The 22,260-nt window shown below is 38.0% G+C and overlaps 1 protein-coding gene across 11 annotated transcripts in view; it reads right to left on the bottom strand.

Moving 5' to 3' along the window:
- The window catches only part of LOC108256205 (intermembrane lipid transfer protein VPS13B), a 267,316-nt gene that overhangs the window by 187,940 nt on the left and 57,116 nt on the right, over window positions 1–22,260 (bottom strand). For 8 of the 11 annotated variants that reach the window (XR_008393306.1, XR_008393307.1, XM_017452818.3 and 5 more), the window contains exons 6-17: window positions 22,258–22,260; window positions 21,749–21,920; window positions 20,619–20,881; window positions 16,959–17,054; window positions 16,188–16,310; window positions 15,280–15,417; window positions 11,497–11,584; window positions 7,263–7,448; window positions 6,963–7,129; window positions 6,675–6,869; window positions 4,860–4,981; window positions 169–353 (exon numbers count right to left, since the gene is read on the bottom strand). The exon at window positions 22,258–22,260 is cut by the window's right edge and continues 179 nt beyond it. Coding sequence is in view for 9 of the 11 variants with exons in the window: in XM_017452818.3 (XP_017308307.2) it covers window positions 169–353; window positions 4,860–4,981; window positions 6,675–6,869; window positions 6,963–7,129; window positions 7,263–7,448; window positions 11,497–11,584; window positions 15,280–15,417; window positions 16,188–16,310; window positions 16,959–17,054; window positions 20,619–20,881; window positions 21,749–21,920; window positions 22,258–22,260 (1,738 nt within the window). In the remaining 2 variants the exon portion in view is untranslated. The remainder of the gene's footprint in view (window positions 1–168; window positions 354–4,859; window positions 4,982–6,674; window positions 6,870–6,962; window positions 7,130–7,262; window positions 7,449–11,496; window positions 11,585–15,279; window positions 15,418–16,187; window positions 16,311–16,958; window positions 17,055–20,618; window positions 20,882–21,748; window positions 21,921–22,257) is intronic. The other 3 variants (XM_017452817.3, XM_017452821.3, XM_017452822.3) reach the window with 3 other exon arrangements.

Here is a 22,260-nt window from a genome sequence, read left to right on the forward strand (position 1 = left end):
CACTCAGTGCATGATCAACAGACAGTGATTGAAGACAAAGTGTGTATTCAAAACTGGTTTAATGAAAATGCGCACACATTTCTATGCACACATCAGACTAATACCAGTATTATGAAATCTAGGATCTTAGGAAATAGTGTGTAATGAGTGATGTGTGTGTGGTGGTACCTGGTGTTCTGTAGATCTCATTGATGAGTGAGTCGCTGGCGGTGGGACCAACCCCACTCTCCGTGCTGTGTGTCCAACTCTGCCACAAACAGTGTAACAGCAACATCTGACCATGAGTGGCCTGCATTGTGAATTTGGGTAACTCAAACAGGTACTCCGTTATGGACACCGAGGACCTCTTTGGCCTAAGGCAAAAAAAAGAGATTAAAAAAATGTATCTAAACACATCTGATTGGTAGTTTACTAAAGCTTTCCAGCTTTCCAAAGGTGTACATGTAACAGAGCCACTGTCCAAAATACAACTGGTCTATTATTTATGTCAAAAACCAAAGCCTGGCAGTAATATTTGCAATAAGGAACATTTTACATGCACATCATAACAGGCAAGCCATCCAAATATGTAAATATCTGTTGCCTCAACCATCTGCTAAGTTTTCCAGTTATATAAATTCTGCCAATTGCATCACTTTGGCTTACGGCTGTGTATTTTTAAATAAATAAGCGATTTGAACAAAATTTTTATATAATCCGCATATAAAAATGTTGTTTGCAAAGAATAACATTCAAATATCAGTTTGTTTTTATATTAGTTAACATCATTAGTCTTATTTGTGTAAATTTGCCTGCACTCTCAAATGTACTAAATTTTCATGAACACCACATTTATTGTGTAAACGCTTAAACAAACAATTTAAACAACTTAAAGTGGAGTGGGTGTGTGGCCATCACCTCAGAAGAGCTGATATAGCCATGAGTGGCTCCATTAGTAGATACTGTTAATAAATTCCTGTCTAGCTGTTCTCTCTAGAACACTGGGTATTGAACACTGGTTCAAGCTAACAGGAAGGCTATGGTAATGCAAATAACTCTTTACAACCGTGGTGAGCAGAAAAGCATCTCAGAATGCAAAACAAGTTGAACCTTGAGGAGGGTGAGCTACAGCAGCCCATTGGTACTGGACCCCTTAATACCAGTTGAGCTTTGTTTGAATGTCACAGACTATCTGAGTATTGTTGCTTACCACATGCATGGCCATACCTATACACAGTATAGTAGCCCACGGAACCCCCAAATTAATCAAAAGTTATGAATAAATATTTGACAACATGAGGGATCACAACAATTTGGAATGTCCTGAAAAAGAAAAAACATATTGGTGTACTAACAACTAGACATTGAACAGGTCAGATAAGGAAAATAAGAGCTGTGAAGAAAAACACAAAAACAACCATCAGTGACATCACCAACAACCTCCACAGGGCAGGGGTGACAGTAGCACAATCCACTATTCAAAGAAGACTTTGAAAGCAGAAACAGAGGCCATACCACAAGATGCAAAAAAGTTCTGGCACCAAGATTAACCTCTACCAAATGTGATAAAAAAGGCCAATGCATGGAGAACGAAAGGATCTGCTCAGGATCCAAAACATAGAAGCTCATAGGTCAAGCATGGTGGGGGTAGTACCATGGCTTGTGAATGCATGGCTGCCTCTAGAGAAGGCTCACTAATCTTTATTGATTATGTAAACTCATAAGGTTAGCAGCAGAATGAATTCAAATGTCTACAGAAACATTCTGTCACAAAAGAAGAATGCAATATTTTGTCAGTGGCTGATGCAGTTATTGCAAGCAAGCAATATGCAACCAAATATTACGTGCTATTTAAGACTATCTGTTCCAATACTTTTGCTCACCTAAAAATTGGATGGTCTGCCACCGAACATGCCATTTTCTAAGTTGTTTAACACGTCTAAATGTAAATATCAGGAAATGAATGCTGAATTTCTGATCAGTTGCCTCATATTAATCCTTGATTTAAAACTCAACTGTTTTCAGTGTATAGCAGGAAAAAAAAGAATTGGCCTTGCCATTCAAGTACTTTTAGAGGAGACTGTATTCAACATAATTTGTAATGAACATGTAAGAGATTTATAATTAATAATGATAATTACTAATAACTGATACTGATAGAGAAGCAGAATAATACTAATCAAATACAATTGGCTGAGTAATCATGTAGGAAATCATGATATTATATGAGATACTCTTTTCTGCTATAGCAGCATTGATTTTTTTTTCTGGTTGGAGCAGTTGTAGATTCATGTCATGGTGTGTGAAAAGGCCTCCAACAATGAGTCAAGCCCAGGGGGGACCCCCACCACCTTAACTACACCCGACCACGTGGATCCCTTTATGACCATAGTTTACCCATCTTATAATGGCTATTTTCAGAATGATGATGTGATGCAATCATGTCAACATAGACTAGAATCTCAGAACAGACTCTCAAAGGAAACTTTTCAACACATTGTGGAAGCCACGTTGTGTTACCGGGAAAAAGGGGCCAGTGACTGTATACCTACAGTGGATTTACACACCGCTGTTAAAATGTCAGGTTTCTGTGATGTAAAAAAAAAATAAATTAAGCCAACATAAATCATGTCAGAACCTTTTCTACCTTTACTGTAAAATATTAACCTATTAATTAAAGTGAAAAACAATAAAAATCCTTTTAGGAAAAAAAAGAAAAAGACAAAATGTACAATAACATGGTTGCAAAAGTGTGGAGAATGTGGCAGTGTTGAGAATGAACCAATTAAATTCGAACTCATTAAATACTAATTAGTATACACATGCCATCAATTAAAGTGACTGATTAACCCCAAATAAAGTACAGCTGTTCCTAGAGGATTTTCCTGTCTTCATCTTGGTAACACATCCAACTAGAAAATCATGGGCCGCAAAGTGCTTAAAAAGGTACGGGATCTCATTGTTGAAAAATTTCAATCAGGAGAGGGTTACAAAAAAATTTCCAAGACACTGGATATACCATGGAACACTGTAAAGACTATAATTAACAAGTGGAGAAAATATGGCACAACAGTGACACTACTAAGAACAGGACGTCCCTCTAATAAGATCAGGAGAAAACTTTTCAGGGAGGCTGCCAAGAGGCCTACAGTATCATTAAAAGAATTGCAGAAATTTCTGACAAGTACTGGCTTCTCCCTACATGTGACAACAATCTCCTGAATTCTTCATATCTCTGGGCTATGGGGTAGGGTGGCAAGACAGAAGCCTTTTTTAACCAAAAACCATGTGGAATAATGTCTAATGTCTGATGAGACCAAAGTTGAAATTTCTGGCCATAATACCAAAAGATATGTTTGGCACAAAAAGAAAACACTCAGATCACCAAAAGAACACCATACCCATGGGAAAGCATGGTGGTCACAGCATGGGTTGTTTTTCTTCAGCTGGAACTGGGGCTTTAATCAATGGAGGGAATAATGAACAGCTCCAAATACCAGTCAATTTTGGGCATAAAACCTTAAGGCTTCTGCTAAAACACGTAAGGTTAAGAGGAATTTCAGACTTTAGCATGACAACACCCCCAAGCAAACCTACAGATAAACACAGGAATAGCTTCGACCAAAATAAGTTCACGGTTAACCAAAAGTTCAAGATCTGTGTGGTGACCTGAAGATTTGTGCATGTTAAAGTACATTATATGGCCAATAGCTTGTGGACACACAACCATCACACGAACATTTGCTTGTTGAAAAACCCATTCCAAATTTAGTGCCCCTTTTGCTCTTATCAAAACCTCTACACTTCTTGAAAGGCTTTCCACTAGAGCATGGTTGTAGGGATTTGTCCATTCACAAGAGCATTAGTGAGGTTGGGCGCTGATGTCAAGTGAGGAGGCCTGGTGCACAGTTGGCTTTCTGATTCTTGTCAAAGGTGTTCAGTGTGGTTGAGGTCAGGGCTCTGTGCAGGCTACTTGAGTTCTTCCTCTCCAACACTGGCAAACCAGGTTGGACCAGCACATTCTTTACTATGGACAAGCACGTGTTCCACCCTACAAATATGTCAATGATCAGTCCAGAAGGATTTTCAGAACTCTAGGAAATCACTCTGCCTCTCTCCCAAGCAAAAAAAAAAACAAAAAAACGCAGCAGGAGTGCTGGACGTGTGAGACTGTGTTTGAGTGTACTGACTTTAGGAGAAAAGACATGTTTCACTGAGTACTTTTAAAATCCTATTGCACATAAATTCATCCTGACGCACTCAAAATATTCCACACTCAAAAACTACATACCCCCAGTCACGTCAGTGCCGTAAACAGTCTAACAGGCTTCAGTGAAGCTCAATGGACATCAGCAAAAACAAATGATGGAAGGGTGGTATTAGATGCAGGAATTACTTATTCACATTGAGACTAAGAGGAAAATGCTGAAAAGTCAGAAAGAGGAAAAACATCCCAATGCTCCAACACAGCTCAGACCCAAAATAATTCAAACACCAAGAGAGAGGAAGCGAGGGAAAAAGAGACTGTGTGTGTGTTCTGTTCTAGTCTTCTGCGTAGCTCCCTGTAGCAGGTTAGTTAAAAACATGTACAGTCCAGAAATACTGAGTGCCAAACTAATGGGGTTAAATCATCTCCCAGCTTAAAGCTTTACATAGTACTTTCACATATGCATCATGAGAAGGAAGGTGAGTGTACATAAGAAAATCATCCTACATTTTAAACATTTTGATATCTCACTCTTACAAGAATAACACTTATAACACAGACTTACTGTCTTATGTCCATAGCTGCTTCTCTCTGTAAAGATCTGCTTGTCTCTTATTAGTAGCAGTATGTGTGTGTGTTGGGTATACAGGCCCACTGATTCTACGTTCCTTACCAGCACGTGGGAAACTGAAGTATCTTCCCATAGAGGGCAGTACTAAAGCAGGGAATTATGGGTAAGAGTGGAGGTGTGCCCTCATTATCCAGCAGGGTCAGTCCAACCTGCAACTCAAACACCTATAGAGAGAGAGAGAGAGAGAGAGAGAGAGAGAGAGAGAGAGAGAGAGAGAGAGAGAGAGAGAGAGAGAGAGAGAGAGAGAGAGAGAGATGCAAGGAAAAACACAACGGAAGGAAAGAGAGAATGTTTGTAAATGCAAAGTATTCATGCTGGAACAGGAAAGGGCCGACCTCAAACTGTTGCCACAAAGTTAGAAGCATACAAGTGTCTAAAATGTATTTGTATGCTGTAGCATTAACATTACCCTTCTCTTGAACTAAGCAGCCTAACTCAAGACCTGAAAATCTGCCACAGACCATTATCCCTCCTCCATCAATTTTACTGTTGTCACTATGCATTCAGGTAGGCAGTATTCTCCTGGCATCCACCAAGATTCATCCATCAGACTGCCAGATAGTGAAGCATAATTATTACTCCAGAGTTCCGTGGCCTTTACACCACTCCAGCCGACACTTGGCATTGTGCATAGCAACCTTAGGCTTGTGTGCAGCTGCTTGGCAATCCAAGTGGTGGCCATATTCTTTATAAATGTCAAGTTTTTGATTATTACTGAGGTTTACAGTCTACCACGTCTGCCATCAATATTGTGAAGATTGGCCAAAAAACCCTAGAAATAGTTTGCAAAAGTAGGTTTTGCATATTACTGTTATTTCGTTAATGAAAATTATGACGTAAATGTTCATCAAAGACCTTTTTTCCATGACTAAGATGAGACACTGATGAGACGACACAGACATTATTAAACACTACCCATGACTATATCAACATGCAATATCGTGTACGAAAAAGACAAGACTAAAATGTAGTTACCAAAATCTCTATTTTTGTCCAAAAAAAAGAGGAGATAAAATTATAGACTGCTTTTGAAACAGCCTAAGGGTCTTTTCACACCGGGACGTTTTTCGCAGCGTGTTAAACGGTCCATTTTTCTCGAAGTTTGGCGCTTTGACGCCACGGGTTTTACGCGTGGGTGTGAACATACTCATCGACAGCCATTGGGGCATTAAACAGACCGTTTTCCGCTCTGTGAAAACCGTCCCGGTGTGAACAGGGCATAAGATTGCGAGTTCAGTTTATAGAGGCATTTATATGTTTAGATTTATATTATATTTACACATATTTAAATAAAATAAACAAACAAACAAAAACTCCCCAACTAAAGTCCCCCCGGTGTATCCCGGCCATTTCCACCACTGTCTAGATTAGATTGACTGAAATGTTAATCAATAATAATCTTATGGCTAAAAAATGTCTACAGTTTTCAGTGACTAAAATGTCACCAGATTTCATTGACTAAAACTAGACTAAAATACTTATGGTTTTATTTGACTAAGATAAGACTAAAATGCCCAGACTTTAGGTCAACTAAAACTTGACTTTAAAAAAAACTGCATAAGATTAACTAAACGTGATTTAAAAAATTTTTTTTTTAAACATCAAGGGCATTTGACACAGGACTAAGGCTAAATTTGAAAATAGCTGACAAAATTAACTATTGCATATTATGCAAATTGTATTTGGACAGAGCTGAAAGGTTCTTTTTCAGAAAAAAAAATCATGGGGGGGATTGTTCTGGGGTTCAAGACTACAAAATTTCTTATGTAAATGCTCATAAGAACTATTTAGAAATAAATCTGTTCATATCCAGCTTGATAAAAAGAGGCCCAATGATACCAACAGAGGAGTGACTACCTTCAGACAGCAGTGTGTGTAGCAGTGGTGCAGGAGGTTGTCTGAAGGCATGCTGAGGCTGCTGACAGTGTGGATGAGCTCTATGCCATACATTGGTACAGAATGCTCCAGATTCACCCTCTCTACCTGCATACGAATTGCAGGCAGTGGCCTCACTGGATGGAACTGTGTAGTAGTCAACTGCACAGCCAAACCCTGGTGGAAAAAACATTGAAGCACAAAATATACCAATATAGCCGGTAGTAATGTGTGTTCAAATGTGTGTGTATGTGTGTGAAAGTATAGTACCTTCTGGCCCAATACAGCAGGAAGTAGTATATGTAACAGGTTGAATTCCGCCATGGAGACAGTAATGGAGGCCTTCAGTACTGTGACACACGTCAGCCGTGTTGGGATAAATTCTTCCAAGCCTCTCTCATTCCCTAGTGGAACCTCCTTGTTCTCCTCCACCACATCTATCCACCAGGAGACAGAGATACACATAAAGAGAGATGGAATGACTGAGAAAAAGGACACGACTGGTATTTCTATAAATTAAGACAAAATTATCGAAATATCTTGCTCAGTCGACAGTTGTGTAACAGTCACCTGGCTTCAGTGTGTAGTAGGGCTCATACTCGTGGTCCATGGCACAGGCAACCATCTTCAAGATGCGATGGACAGCACTGCTATGAAGCAGTAGATCCAGGGGGCCAATCATCAATCGTTTTATCGACATTTCCTGAACCGACTGACCAGAGTCCACCTTACCCATCAGAGGAAAATCCTGTTGCCCTATTTACAAAAGTATACAAGTAATTGGGATAACATTTAATGTAAGACACAGAACAGAGTAATCGACACCAAAATCTTAAAAACAGAATGCTACTCATGATATTGTAATCTGAAGTGTGCAAAACAGTAGTTAGCTTTGGGGATTTTTCTAATGTTAGACCATCAGCTTTACTTAAGGATATTCTATGACTTAAGCTTCAATTTGGCAAATGTGTTATGTTTGTGATATGTAGCCAACACTACATATCTAGTTTTGTTTGGGAATAAGCATTTAGCACTATAAAAGCCTACAAATCATAAATCTCAGTTCATGTGAGACCTAGCTCACTCCAGGTCATGCTTTTTACCAGTTGATTAAAGTTGGGGGGGAATGATTGGACATGCAACTCTGCTTACATAAAGGAGTCTAAATACTTTCTGAACACATTGTCCTGCTGGAATATTACAACTAGCTAGCAAACCATTTAGCTAATGCCAAACAGTTCAGCTAATATAACAGAGACTTACAGTGGCCTTCAGAATTACTGATACCCTTCATTAAAACACATACACTAAGTGATATTTTGAGCTTAAATATACAGTGACAATGTGCAGTTTGCAATTTAGATTTTGTGATGCCTGTCCTGGAAAGAATAGCAGCACTGAATCTCTTCCTTATCCAGCAAGGTCAGACACTTGTAGAGGGATCTTGATCCACTCCTCCATGCAGAACATTTTACTGCAAGCTGTTGTCATATGCAATTTTTTCAGCATTTAAAGAAAACCTATCCACTGGTTGGCCTTTTTATAGTATGTCAGCTTTAGTTGCATCACTGGCATGAAGAAGCATGCCATTTAAATCTCCCAAAGGCATCCTTTCCCACATTGAACAACATTTTGAGCATGCCTCATCAGAGCTCTGCATTTCTGTTGCTCATGTATAATATACATATTTTTGCTGCTCACAAAAATATTTAAATCTTTGGCATTTAAAGAATATTTTGGCATTGCTTAAATCTTGTTTTTGAAAAAGTTATAAGTTAAACCACATTGAGGAGTAAACGAATAATGCATGAAATGAGTCAATTTTAGCAGTTGTACAGGTACAGAAGGCAGGTATGTGCTTTGAGGAAGGTTAAGATAACGTGTATATTCTTTTAAACATAACTTCCGTATTTTAATGAAAGAGACTACATTTTGAAGAATCTAAGCATAGACCAGTTTGAAAAGCAGAACATGTTTTCCATGTAGATCAGATTTCCAGCGTTCATTTCCTGATATTTATACCTAGATAGAACATGGCACTTTTTGTTTGAGCCCTTCCATTTTTCAAGTGATCAAAAATACTGGAACATGGGACTGACAGGTTTTTCTTGTTACCCAGATGAGCCCTGTTAAACTATTTAGCACACATCACCTTTGGTAGCAGACCACGCTTTTTTTAGGTTAGCAAATTTCTAGGAAAAGATTTAGTCTTAATATTTGGTTGCATAGCGCTTGCTTGCAGTAACTGCATCAAGCTGGCAATGCACTGACATCACCAAACTGTTTTGGAATGTTTTCACAGGCTTGTTCCCAAGCTTCTTTCAGTTGTTGTTTGTTTGGGGGGGATTTCTCCCTTCATTCCCCTCTTCAGGAGGTGAAATGTATGCTCAGTTGGGTTAAGCGCCGGTGATCAGCTTGGCCAGTCTAAAACCTTTCTCTTTTTCATTTCCTTTGTTCTGGGTCATTGTCTTGCCGCATGATGAAGTTCCTCCCAATTACATTGCATGCATTTATCCGTAAATTGGCTCAACTCTGTATTTCTTTGTGAATTCCAATCTTGCTTTACAATTCTTACTGCTCATGAGTGATTTGCTTCTTGTGGTATGGTCTCTATACTTCTGCTCTCAAAGTCTTCTTCGAATGGTGGATTGTGACACCTTCACCCCTGCCCTGTTTGTGTTTTTCTTCACAGCTCTCATAAAGTTTATTAATTGCTGTTGTTTTCCTTGGCTGACCTGTTCAATGTCTGCTTGTTAGTACATCAGTGGTTTCTTTCTTTTTCAGGACATTCCAAATTGTTGTATTGTCTATGCCCAATGCTTGTGAAATGGCTCTGATTAATTGTCCCTCTTTTCTCAGCTTCAGAATTGCTTGCTTTTCTCCCATAGACAGCTTTCTGGTCTTCATGTTGGGTTATCAACAAATGTTACTTATTAACAATAAATGCAGTTTTAACAGATGAAACCCAGGGCTCAAACCAAGAGCAGACATTCAGAGTTCAAATTGTTTTTTAAAAATTATAGCAATCTAATAGGGCTCACCTGGGCAACACGAAACTCCTGTCAGTCACACGTTCCACTATTTTTTGATCACTTGAAAAATGTGTGTTCCAACACAAGGTGCCAGGTTCTAAACTGTTTAACCAATCTAGATGTACATATCAGGAAATGAAAACTGAAATTCTAAGCCATCATCTCATATTCATCTTTTGCTCTATCTATAGCCAGGTCTATGCTTCCTGGCAGAGGCAACCAGGTTTTGGGCTTAATTACCCTGACATTTAGCACAGTTCATCAGCCACAAAAAGCATCAATGACACACCACCATATTTGACTGTGGGGCACTAGGTGTGTTTCTCTGTATGCAGTCCTCCTTTGTCGCTACGTATGGGGATGGTGTTCATCAAAAAGTTCAGTTTTGGTCTCATCTGACCACAAAACTAAATTGCAATTGTAGTTGACACTTGCTGCATTTTGTGAGATGTTCTGAAGAAGGGCTACTTTATTACAATGCTTCAAAATAGCTTGTTGTTATCAAAGCAGCATTAAATCATTCATTTTGAAACTTGGAAACAACAAAGTAACTGGACTGTACAATTGAAAAACTGATCTTTGCCCCCCCCCCCCCCCTTCACCATCCTCCTAACTGCTTTGTAACAATGTCTACTGTTAAAATAGCTACACAAACAACATTGAACTGAACTGTTTTGGACTTGAGTTTTTGTTATGGCCCTAATTGTGCTTAACAGTTTTTTTTATCTGATTATGTATTTTTAAATCCAATATCTAAAGTCTCTTTTGTCACAAATGTCCTTGGTTTTTCTCCATGGTAATGGATGACAAAGGGATTTTACCCCAGGGTAAAGGATATGATCGCATATAAATATTTTTTTCCTGACATCATTCATATGGGTATAGCATATAAATAACAATGAACAATTATTTAAGATTGACTAATTAGTCACCATCAGACCAATATAGCATCACTCCTCTGGCCCTTACTCTCATTCAGTCTTTAATTCCCTAATGTCCACTTTTTTACAGCTGCCCTTTATTCCAAGCTGTCGCTACAGTTCAAATTCCACCTGTTGCTCCATCTTTAATGAAGCAAGTAGTTGAGAGCATGAGACATGAGTTGGGTTTTAGAGTGTGGAGTTAAAGGGTTCAAATTACAACTTGAGAATAAAACTGCAGTGAGTAACAGCACTTCCTCTTCCCACTGATCCAAGCTAGATTAGTGCTAATATCAAACATATGCCCATAACTTGAGACTTGGAGAGGCCAGCTAAGGAAAGTTATCCAGGATTTAGTGGATTAGGGGCCTTTTTGTCTGCTTCTCGCCTCTTCGCATATGCGTAACTGAGAAATGAAGTCAGCACAGAGCACAGCCGCGTTTTGGGTTTCAGTTTTGCAGAACTGACAAAATTCACAGAGTCGGGCGTGGGACAAGCCCAGAATCATCCCACACCACGTTCCTACATGGAAAGCGTTTAATTCAAACTACACTGGAAGGGGAAGAGTATGACAAGTGTCTGTACTTTAGAAATTAGTCTAACACTGTCAACATGTTTTACTTCAAATTTAGATAATTCTCTCATGATGTGCAGAAAAAATATTTAAGCAAGTGAAAATATCTTGAATATGGACAAACATGTCAAGCATGAAATTAGTAGAAATCTTATTTGATTTATTGTAAACTTACAATAGGATACACTAGATAAATATGACTATAAATCCTGATATTTTCACTATAGAGAGGGAAGTTGAAAGATGCATCAACATTAGGTGAGTGTGTCCGGTAGTACCTTTTCCACTCTTGTTCTCCATTGTGTAGAGGTAATCTAGATAGAAGGCACCGAAGCGCTGTAGCCCTGCTGCTTCAGTGTAGGTCTCCTACCATAAGATCAGAGTTTATTACAGATTACACAGAAACATAAAAACACATAACAGAAAGCCACACTAAGCAGTGTGGGAGCAGACATGGAATTAAAAAAAAAAATGCTCCAAGTAGACAACACAGTTGTAGCAAAGCAATTAGTGGTGAAGCACCTTCAGTCTCTCAAGATCAATTAAAATTAGCTCATTAACTAACAAGATACTGGGTGTCAAAAGCAAAAAAATATTTAATTTAACATTTTTCAAGATGTAGTCAAACATGAAGAGATGTCCAGAAGAGGTAACATCAATGTTAATTGCAGATGACATTATTCTCTTGGCACCAACTGAATTAGACCTCCAATGCACACTTGAACATTTCACTGTTGAGTGTAAAACAGCTGGGATGAAAATCAGCACCTCCACGTCCAAGGGAGGGATCATCATTGAGAGAGAGTTGCATCAATTACTCATAAAAAAAATAATAAAACAAAACAAAGCTCAAATAAAAAAAAAAGTGTCTGATACCATGTGGCACTATGTGATGTAATCCTACTGTATATTGTCTTGCTAATAAGCAGAAAACAAGACAGAACAGCAATCTGGATGTATTTCAAAATTAAACAGTAAAAACAAAGCACACTGAAAACTGTGAAAATACCAACAGGAAGAACTACAGCATCTACATACAATACAAGTAACTTAATAAAACATCTTCAACTTAAAACTCAGTACAAGTTCGTTGCTAGCAGAAAATCTCTAGCTAAGTGAGACAAAAGCATCTACATACAACACAAGGTAAGCGAAAACAACTATTACCCAGTATATTATTCTTGAAGATCAACCACTATCAGTCATTGACAACAATAGTGTTACATACACCAATCAGCCATAACATAAACACTGATAGGTGAAATGAATATACATTGCCTCATATAGGGCAGTGTAGCCTCTCTTCCCAAGTGAAACACAACCCACTCTCCACTGCAACCCTGCTTGACCCCTATTTTGAGCTGCCATTTGTCTGTGTTAGTTAAGATGTAGACACCACAGAAGGTTAAATCCAGGAAAGAAGAAAAGTTCAAAGTTAAAAAAGTTTACCCACTTTCTTACTATTATTATGTACATAAAATACGTTATGTTCAGCAATTAATAATAAAGTTTGCATCTGAACTTTTCTAGTGTGTACATCTTAATTAAGAGAGATCAGCAGCAGCTTTTCCACCCAACACAAGTGCCTGGTGGTTACTGTAAAACCTCATATATACATACACTCTGGTTTCTACCAAGACAGGTTTTATTTCATAATAATGAAGTAAAAAAAAATTTCTTCATTTACCTTGACAGAAACCAAGGGTTGTGCATCAGTGCATCTTTTAAGCATGAAAATTGAGATAAGATAAGATGAGATGAGCTATTCTTATGTGAGGTAAGTTAAGGTGGTGGGGCTACCAGGGAGTCAGTGAATATTAGAGAGTTCAAAACACCAACTATCAATCATTCCAGATTCATATGTCAATTGGCTCATGTGTCATTGTTATGTTGGGGGGGGGGGGGGGGGGGGGACTGCAATTTTTGCTTATTTCTGACTGATAATTCATAGCAATGTACTCTGATGGTGAGTTACTCAGCAAAATACAGAAAAAGGTTGGCAGGTATTTAATTTAGAAATATGTCATAATTGTGCACCCTGTAGTTGCATAGCAAAGTATTTGTGTGTTACAATACTCATTTTACGCCAACATGAAACAAAAAACAAAACAAAACAAAATACCACAAATATACTGGCTATTCACTATCCCACTGACTCAAGTCATGTTTTTTGGTGACCTTTTAGGTGACCGGTTTTGTAATTAGACAAAACAGGTTTCAGAAGAAAGACTTGAGAGCAAACAAAATTTAATAACGTGAGTTCATGTTCTACTTCTTTTGCTTTTGGGGTGTTTTAACACACAATTCATGTTACCACACATTTCTTTTGACAAGTTAATTAGGGCATCTACTTCACATCAGCTTACATTTTAAAACAACTGATTTGAAAAGATTTATTTCAGCTTTAATTTACTATATCAGAATTCCAGTGGGTAAAACATTTACATACACCTGTCACTTTTAAATCTATATGAAAGACACATTGGCCATAACATTAAAAACACTGACGAAGTGCAGAACATTGATTATCTCGTTACAATGGAACCTGGGATATATTAGGCAGCAAGTAAACAGTCAGTGCTCAAAGATGATGTGTTGGAAGCAGGAAAAATGGGCACATGTGAGGATCTGAGGAACAAGGCCAAATTGTGATGGCTATATGACTGGGTCAGAGCATCTCCAAAACGGCAGGTCTTGCGGGGTGTTCCCATTATGCAGTGGTTAGTACCTACTAAAATTGCTCCAAGGAAGGACAACTGCCAAACTGATGACAAGGTCATGGGCATCCAATGCTCACTGATGTGCGTGGGGAGTGAAGGCTAGACTGCTGTCTGATCCGATCCCACGGAAGAGCTAGTAGTTTGTAGCTCAAAATGCTGAAAAAGTTAATGCTGGCTATGATAGAAAGGTGTCAGAACACAGCTTGCTGCATATGGCGCTGTCCACTGCCAAAATGCCTACAATTGGCATATGAGCATAAGAACTGGACCATGGAGCAGCAGAAAAATCCAGGTCTGATGAATCACATTTTCTTTTATATCATGCAGAGGGTGTGTGCGTCGCTTACCTGGGGAAGACTTGGCACCAGGGCGCACTATGAAAAGAAGACAAGCAGGCAGAGGCAGTGCGATGCTCTGGGCAATGTTCTACTGGGAAACCTTGAGTCCTGGCATTTATGTGGATGTTATTTTGACACATAACTCCTACCTAAACATTGTTACAGACCAAGTACATCCCTTCATGGCAACGGTATTCCCTAATGGCAATGGCCTCTTTCAGCACGATAATGCACCATGCCACAATGCAAAAAATATTCAGGAATGGTTTGAGGAACATGGCAAAGAGTTACCTATTATTTTGAAATGACCTCTTATAGAAATAAAGCAGAACCCTTAATTGACTTAATACAGGAAATGTATGGTAACATGGTAAAAAATCGAGTTTGAGTGTCTTCAGCCTATGTCTGTGTAAACTTTTGGCCTCAACTGTAATTAGTCAGCATTTAATACTGAAAAACTAGCCAGCCATGTATATCAGGACACCTCGGTATGTGGTTGGCTGAACTTGCCACACATTGTAATACTGTGCATGTTTAGAGAGATGGCACAAAAGAGCAATGTTAAGAGAAGTGATTTGTTTCTGCTGTGCAAGCAAGAAGTCAGAAAGAGATATCAGAATTTTGTGCATCAGGAAGATATTAGCAGGCATTCCAGTAAGCGTTTTAATATCGCTATAAAAATAAAGTGTGACAAAAAAGTTTGCCTGGAGAAATCTTGAATGAATATCATAAACATAAACTTGTGGCACAGCCTGTGAATAAGGTATTGTCAAAGCTATAGATTTAGCTGCCTAATTTAACAGGTTAATTTATGGGGAAAGATGAATAGATGGAGGGAGGAATGAGGTGGTGTTTGGCAATAAGGCAGAGCAGCACCCACACAGACCACTGTTTCCAAGAATTGTTCTGCCATTGCCAGCAATGTACTTCTGGAAATGTTAACCAGATTCAGATTTTTTTTTTTTAAACAGCATGAAAATAAGAATTGAAAATGCACTGATACCTTGTGCAGGTTAGCATCAAGTATGAATTCAGCACGAACACCATTGTTTTCTGGGCTGCGGCTGTCAAATAGTGAATTGGTCAAGTAGGTAATTCCTTTAGAGCTTAAATCCTCTCCACAGTAGAAAAACACAGCATCCTGCAGTGGAGCACATCCACAGGACAACCATTCACATGTGCACACATACATAATAAATAAAACTTTCAAAAATAATATAATTTGCACATTCTACTTATAAATCCCCATTGTACAGTACTGTGCAAAAGTCTTAAGCACCCTATTTTTAGTATAAATTTTGTTATCGATATTTATTTTGTATTATGTGAACATTATGATATTTGAATATGATATTTGAATTCATTTTAGATTTCCAAATATTACTTTGCAAAGAAATTATGTTACAGAAAAAAAAGCAACATATCACGTAAGGGACCAATTTTCGGACAAAAAGCATACTGAAGGCTCCTGGGTTTTGCAAAACAAAACAAACAAACAAACAAAAAAAAACAGTTGTAGCAGTCAAAGCCTCCAGCTGAACTGTGGCAGATTCTCCAGTAATACTTGCAAGCTAATTTCCTTATAAATCTGCATAAATTGTACCTGGGGCTTCTACTTACCAAAAAAAAAGCAAAGGGTCGTCACATAAGATATTGACTTCATTTAGATTATTATTAGATTTCATTTAATTATTTTTGAAGTCATCTTTACAGCATTTCTTTACATGTGCGTAAGCCTTTTGCAGAATACTGAATATGTAATCCTTAAAAAAAATGTGATATGTGCATGTAAATTTAGGTTTATATTCGGTGTGGGTGTACATGAGCATAAAACAAAAGTGTGCATATGGAAAGTTATGAGTGTGTGTATATAAATTAATAATTTAGACTGTGCACACACACAAACATTACCTCTTCTTTTCTGTCCGTCTTCTTTTCAAAGTCCCACACTCCCATGAAACCTTTCAGACACAAAGCCCTGCAGCCTACCACCCCAATCTGACAGTCAAAAAACAGCTCTCCCATCATCAATGCCTAAAAGAGATTAAGAGTAACAGATTTGTAAAAGTGCTGACCTGGCTGCTGCCTAAATAGTCAGCTAGAGAGCCCTATCTTCACTTCTTGAACCCATCTTTGCTCCCACCCTTAAAGTGGCTTTACTTTGACAGTTTTTATAGTCCCACCTCTCCACTATACAACAGCTACCAACGAAGAAAGGTGAAGGCTAACATGTGCTTCCTCCGAGACACGTTAAACCTGTCAACTATCATTTCATACTGCTGCTCATGTTGCGTCACAGGGCAGTGCAACAAACTCAGAGGAAAGCATTATCTACCCGCTTCCACATACATGAGCTCACAGTCACCCTGATTGGCTAGTGTCACTGTGACTGACGGGGACAGAGAGTGGAAAAAACACTGTTCCTATTGTAAGAGACCTATCTAGATTACATCTACACAATGGAGAACAAGAAGATTCCAACAGAAAAGGTACTGCCCCATACACTCACTGGGTCTGTGCCAATTTCCTCTCTCTTTTTTTACCCTGTTGCCCCTGTCCTCCTTGGAGTAAATGTTTTCTTGTCATATGCATAATTTGCATAATTTCAATATTAGTGCACGTTAATCCAGTAATCTAAGGCATTTTAAATAAATTATTTATGACCATGACTTTGTATTTTACCTCCACAGTGATACCTTCCTGTTCCACACATAGTACCTCCTGTGACTTCACTTTCTGAGGGCTATAGTAGCTGCTCTCAGAACTGTTCTCTGTAAGCTATAGAAACAAAGGGGGTAAAATCAGTAACACAAGAGAACATTTAAGCAAATAATCAGCTAACAGAGTCTGGGATTTAGAGCATCATCACCAGGCAAACAAGGAGACATAATAATGTCAAATAATCTTGATCTAGCCCTAACACGAAGAGCTCTGGATTTAAACAAAATCCACTCTGGACAAAACAGGAACGCTAGATTACTATAATTACTGTAATAACTACAACCCCAATTCCAAAAAAGTTGGGACGCTGTGTAAAATGTAAATAAAAGCAGAATGCAATGATTTGCAAATCTCATAAACCCATATGTTATTCACAATAGAACATATCAAAACATATCAAATGTTTAAACTGAGGAAATGTACCATTTAAAAATAAAAGGTCATTTTGAATTTGATGGCCGCAATACGTCTCAAAAAATTTGGGATGGGGCCAACAAAAGGCCGGAAAAGTAAATGTTACTAAAAAGAAATAGCTGGAGGTTAATTGGCAACAGGTCAGTAACATGATTGAGTATAAAAAGAGTATCTTAGAGAGGCAGAGTCTTTCAGAAGTAAAGATGGGCAGAGGTTCACCAATCTGAAAAAACTGCGTCTAAAATTTATGGAACAATTTCAGAATAATGTTTCTCAACATAAAATTGTGAAGACTATGAATCTCTCAGCATCTACAGTACATAAGATCAGGCCGGTGATCTTCGGGCCCTCAGCATGTGGCATTGCATTAAAAACAGGTATGATTCTGTAATGTAAACCACTGCATGGGCTCAGAAACACCTCCAAAACTCACTATCTGTGAACACAGTTCATCGTGACATACACAGATGCTGGTTAAAGCTTTATCATGCAAAGAGAAGCCATATGTGAACATGATCCAGAAATGCCGCCATTTTCTCTGTGCCAATGCTCATTTAAAATGGACAAGAGGCAAAGTGGAAAACTGTTCTAAATTCAAAATTACCTTATTTATTTTCCTTAAAATGGTACATTTCCTCAGTTTAAACATTTGATGTGATTTCTGTGTTCTATTGTGAATAACATATGGGTTCGAGATTTGCAAATCATCGCATTCTGTTTTTATTTACACTTTACACAGCGTGCCAACTTTTTTGGAATTGGGGTTGTATTACATATGTTCAGAACTTCAGTGATGATGCCAATATATTAAAAGACCCAACCAAATATGTTTAAAAAGCCCACTAAACACAGGAAGTATAATACTGCATATTGTAAAGATTTATATTTTTCTTGACTTCAGTCTAGTTAATTACCTTTCCAATTTAATTCAAAGTGGTCATGGACAAAACCAGAAAGGGCTTGCTTTTCCCCACATTTTTATAATATATATTTTTCATTAATTATTTTTTTTTTATTATTAAACATGAGCCCTACCACTATGCTTCCAGAACCACTAGAAACATTTGGAAACACCAATGTCAGTCAGCAGTGTCAGCAGTGTGTGTGAACTGTGGCTCTGACAGTTATTTAATCTCTGCAAGATCACTTTGTACCTGCATAACGAATTTAATTGGTTCCCCCAAAATATGAACAAACTAGTAGTCATTAAACCACCAGCCAGTTACTAAAAATGCTGTAAATTAGTTCATGTTAATGAGCAGGGATTTTGTTTGTCCCAGGACTTTCATATAGGACTGTTTGCTTGCACCCACATGAAAGTAGAAACCTCTCACTCCTGTGAGAGGAGAAAAAACAAACTGTGTGCACGCTATACGTATCTGTATTTTTTTATTATATCTGAATTTGTGTCATGAATAATGTATTCATATTAGGTTACATCCCTACTGTGTGCTTTCAGCTGATCCCAAAAAGAGTTGATTCCAGGCATTGAAAATTATTCACCTTGCACTCACACAGAGTAAGATTCATCCAAGTAAAATTCAGTTAGTGTTTGAGTGTTTCAGTTAGTGAGCCAGGCTGCCTATTTTGAATTTGTCTGGTTGGAATTAAACAAATCAAGGCTTAAAATGCAGGTAAGATATATAGTTGCAAAAAAAGAACCAGTAAGAATGTACAGAAAAGCATCTCCTTGTGTTACTTGTGCCTAACTTAGCTCAAACACTTGATAATGTTCTCATGCTCTGACAGATTATCTATTTATCTAATTATAGTTACATTATTGATTATCTAATAATATTTTTGGTATTAAATACATTTTAATAATCATCCAACTAATAAATTAATTGAAAAAAAAATGGAATAATTGATTATCAAATTTATCATTCTTTTAAGGAAGAAATATGCTCTTATTTTAGAGCTGAGTATGGCAGTTTTAAGGTCAGGCTACTGAAGCAGACCACAAATGATAAACCAAAAAATAATTAATAATTAAGAATTAATTGAACTCGACTCTAACAGTGTTGATGGGGATGCATCCCCCTCCAGAATTACCTTAAAGCATACACATGAGGCAATTGAAGTAACACAATTTCAGATATTTGACCTTGCTGTGGCCTTGACCATGTTTGCATCTGCTGGTTTCAATGATAATTTCATATAAATCCCACAAATATTCAACCACACGTTCTTTAGATATCGCACTAACAAGAACCTCGGACCGATGAACAGACACACTAATGGATGGACAGATGGATAGACTGATGGCAAAAATCATACACCCCCAATTCCAAAACAGTTGGAACACAGTGTTAAATGTAAATAAAAACAGAATGCAATGATTTGCAAATCTCATAAACCCATGTTATTCACAATAGAACATAGAAAATATATAAAATGTTTAAACTGAGGAAATGTACCATTTTAAGGAAAATAAATAAGGTAATTTTGAATTTGATGGCTGCAAAACGTCTCACAAAAGTTGGGACAGGGCAACAAAAGGCAGGAAAAGTAAGTGTAACTAAAAAGAAACAGCTGGAGGAACATTTTGCAACTAATTAGGTTAACTGGCAACAGGTCAGTAACATAATTTGGTATAAAAAGAGTTTCTTTGAGAGGCAAAGTCTTTAAAAAGTAAAAAAATGGAATGGAATTTACTAATTTATCCATTAAAGAACCTTTCTTGGAATTATTTGGAGCAGTTTCTTGGTCTTGGTTGTGTCCAGTATAAAAGCTAAATGTACACCTACAGTCCAGCACTGTACAACACATTGGAAAAAAATTTTTGTTGAAGAAATGTAAGGTGGATTCTGAATGCAGTGTGTTCCAGGAGCAAAACAGCTCATTTCTTCTGGGAAATAAACCCAAAAACACATTTGTTTAACTTTATGTTTAAAAAAGTATGACCAGTACATTGGCCAACTATAAACAGAAAAGATGAATAAGTTCATTCAAACAGCCTGTTTTCACTCATGGTGGTGAGACAAATAATGCTGTTCTGAAGGCTACATAAGGCTAGTGAAGGCTACATAGCCGTTATAGCCATATACACCAATTATTAATATTTTAAATAGACTTATCAAATATAAAAGGCACATTAAAAGGCAATTATTAATGACTAGTGCAGCCCCTTTATTGTGATATTTTTACCGATGAGCCCCCTACCCCAGATGTTTGCCAGTCCTGACAAAAAGCCTACTAGTTTCTCACCTTGAATGTAACTGAGGCTTTGGTGCAGTAGAACCCCACAGAGACTATGGGTTCCCTGAGAGAGGACTGTAGTGGGCTAGGATTCCCAGTGTCCTCCATCTCAGGATAACACTGCTCCTCTTCCTCAGTGTTGATGATGGCTGGCACGAAGGACCAGGCCCAGGATACCCAGCCTTGATCATCGTTGTCATTTTGGATGCATTGATCTTGTGTTGAATATTGATCTGAAGCATTTGCATCCATTCCCTCACGCACCACCTCTGCTGAAGTAGAAAGACAGAACAGAGCTAAAACTATACTCATGGAGGAGTGGTGAGTTTGTGACACTCGTGGGATCATCACGGAGCAGTACACAACCAAGGGATTCTTAACCTCTCTAAACTGCATACATCTAAGCACTTTAGACAACAGACACAACAAACGATCATGAAACACCCTGCATGTATTATACATATGAGAAAGATTGGTATGTTTTGGTCAAATTGGTATATTTAATCTTGCTAAAGACATCCCTTTAGATAAGCAACATTAGGTTAGGACTGAGAAAACGCAGTGTATGATATTTCAAATAAACCTCTCGCTTTAGTGATCCAGCAGTCAGTTTATGATCCTTTCCTTTCTTTTTCTTTTTCTTATGCATAACAGTCCTGGAGCCTGAGTGGCTTCGACTGTGGGGTGTGAAATGAACTCTTATCAGTGTGTAAAGATATCTATGCATTTCAGAGTGTGTAAAGTCATATGTGATGGGTTTGTGTGTACGTTGCAGGAGTGCTGTTTTGAAGCATCTGACACAAAGTGTGCACAATATGAGCTGTGTGTGCATGTTTTATTGTATTGCATTGCCATATGAAGTATGAAAAGTATAAGCTCAGTGTGTGTGGATCTGCATATGTAAAAAGCAGGAGCATATAAGCATATAAGCAGTGAGAAGGTAATGCAGTGTGTACTCTCTGATCAGCCACTAATCACTCATTCAGGAGACCAAGTCTCCCTCCACATCTAGAACAAACAGGAACATGGCTTAAATGTACCTTAAAATAATTTACGTTTGTGTGATGTGAATTGTGTAATCTTCCCAAGCGCAGTGTATGAACAGTAAAGCTGAAGGATAGTCTTGTAAATCCACTAACCTGGAATGTTAACCACTACATCAGTGGTAGAGGTACTCTCTTCTCTCTCTCCATCTCTCTGAGCTCTAATCTCCCCGTAATATAGAGCAACTGCAAGCTCCAGCAGCCGCACAAACATGGGAAGCTGTTGGTCAGTCAGAGACAGCTTCAGACTCTCAACTATTGTATGGATCTGAAAAACACACATGCACAAATAAAAATGTATACATCTTCACACAACTACATGCCTACACACACACACAGCATACACTACAACACTCAAACGTAACTCCACTTGTAATAAAAGGAGGGAGAGTTGAGGAAATGGGGAACCAAGGATTGCTACTTCTTAAAGCTTTCAAAAAAAACAGCATCCCAAAACTGGCAACACTGGCAATATCCAAGCTTTACTAGGCTGCTGACACCAAACTGTGTTAGTTAATCAAAGTCTAATGCCAATAGTCTTGCTAGGGACACAGACAGAAGATGGAGAATAGATGATTAGGAAATAAAAGGGAGATGCATCTTACTTT

This window comes from Ictalurus punctatus, chromosome 23 (assembly GCF_001660625.3).
Source record: "Ictalurus punctatus breed USDA103 chromosome 23, Coco_2.0, whole genome shotgun sequence".
Classification (NCBI taxonomy): domain Eukaryota; kingdom Metazoa; phylum Chordata; class Actinopteri; order Siluriformes; family Ictaluridae; genus Ictalurus; species Ictalurus punctatus.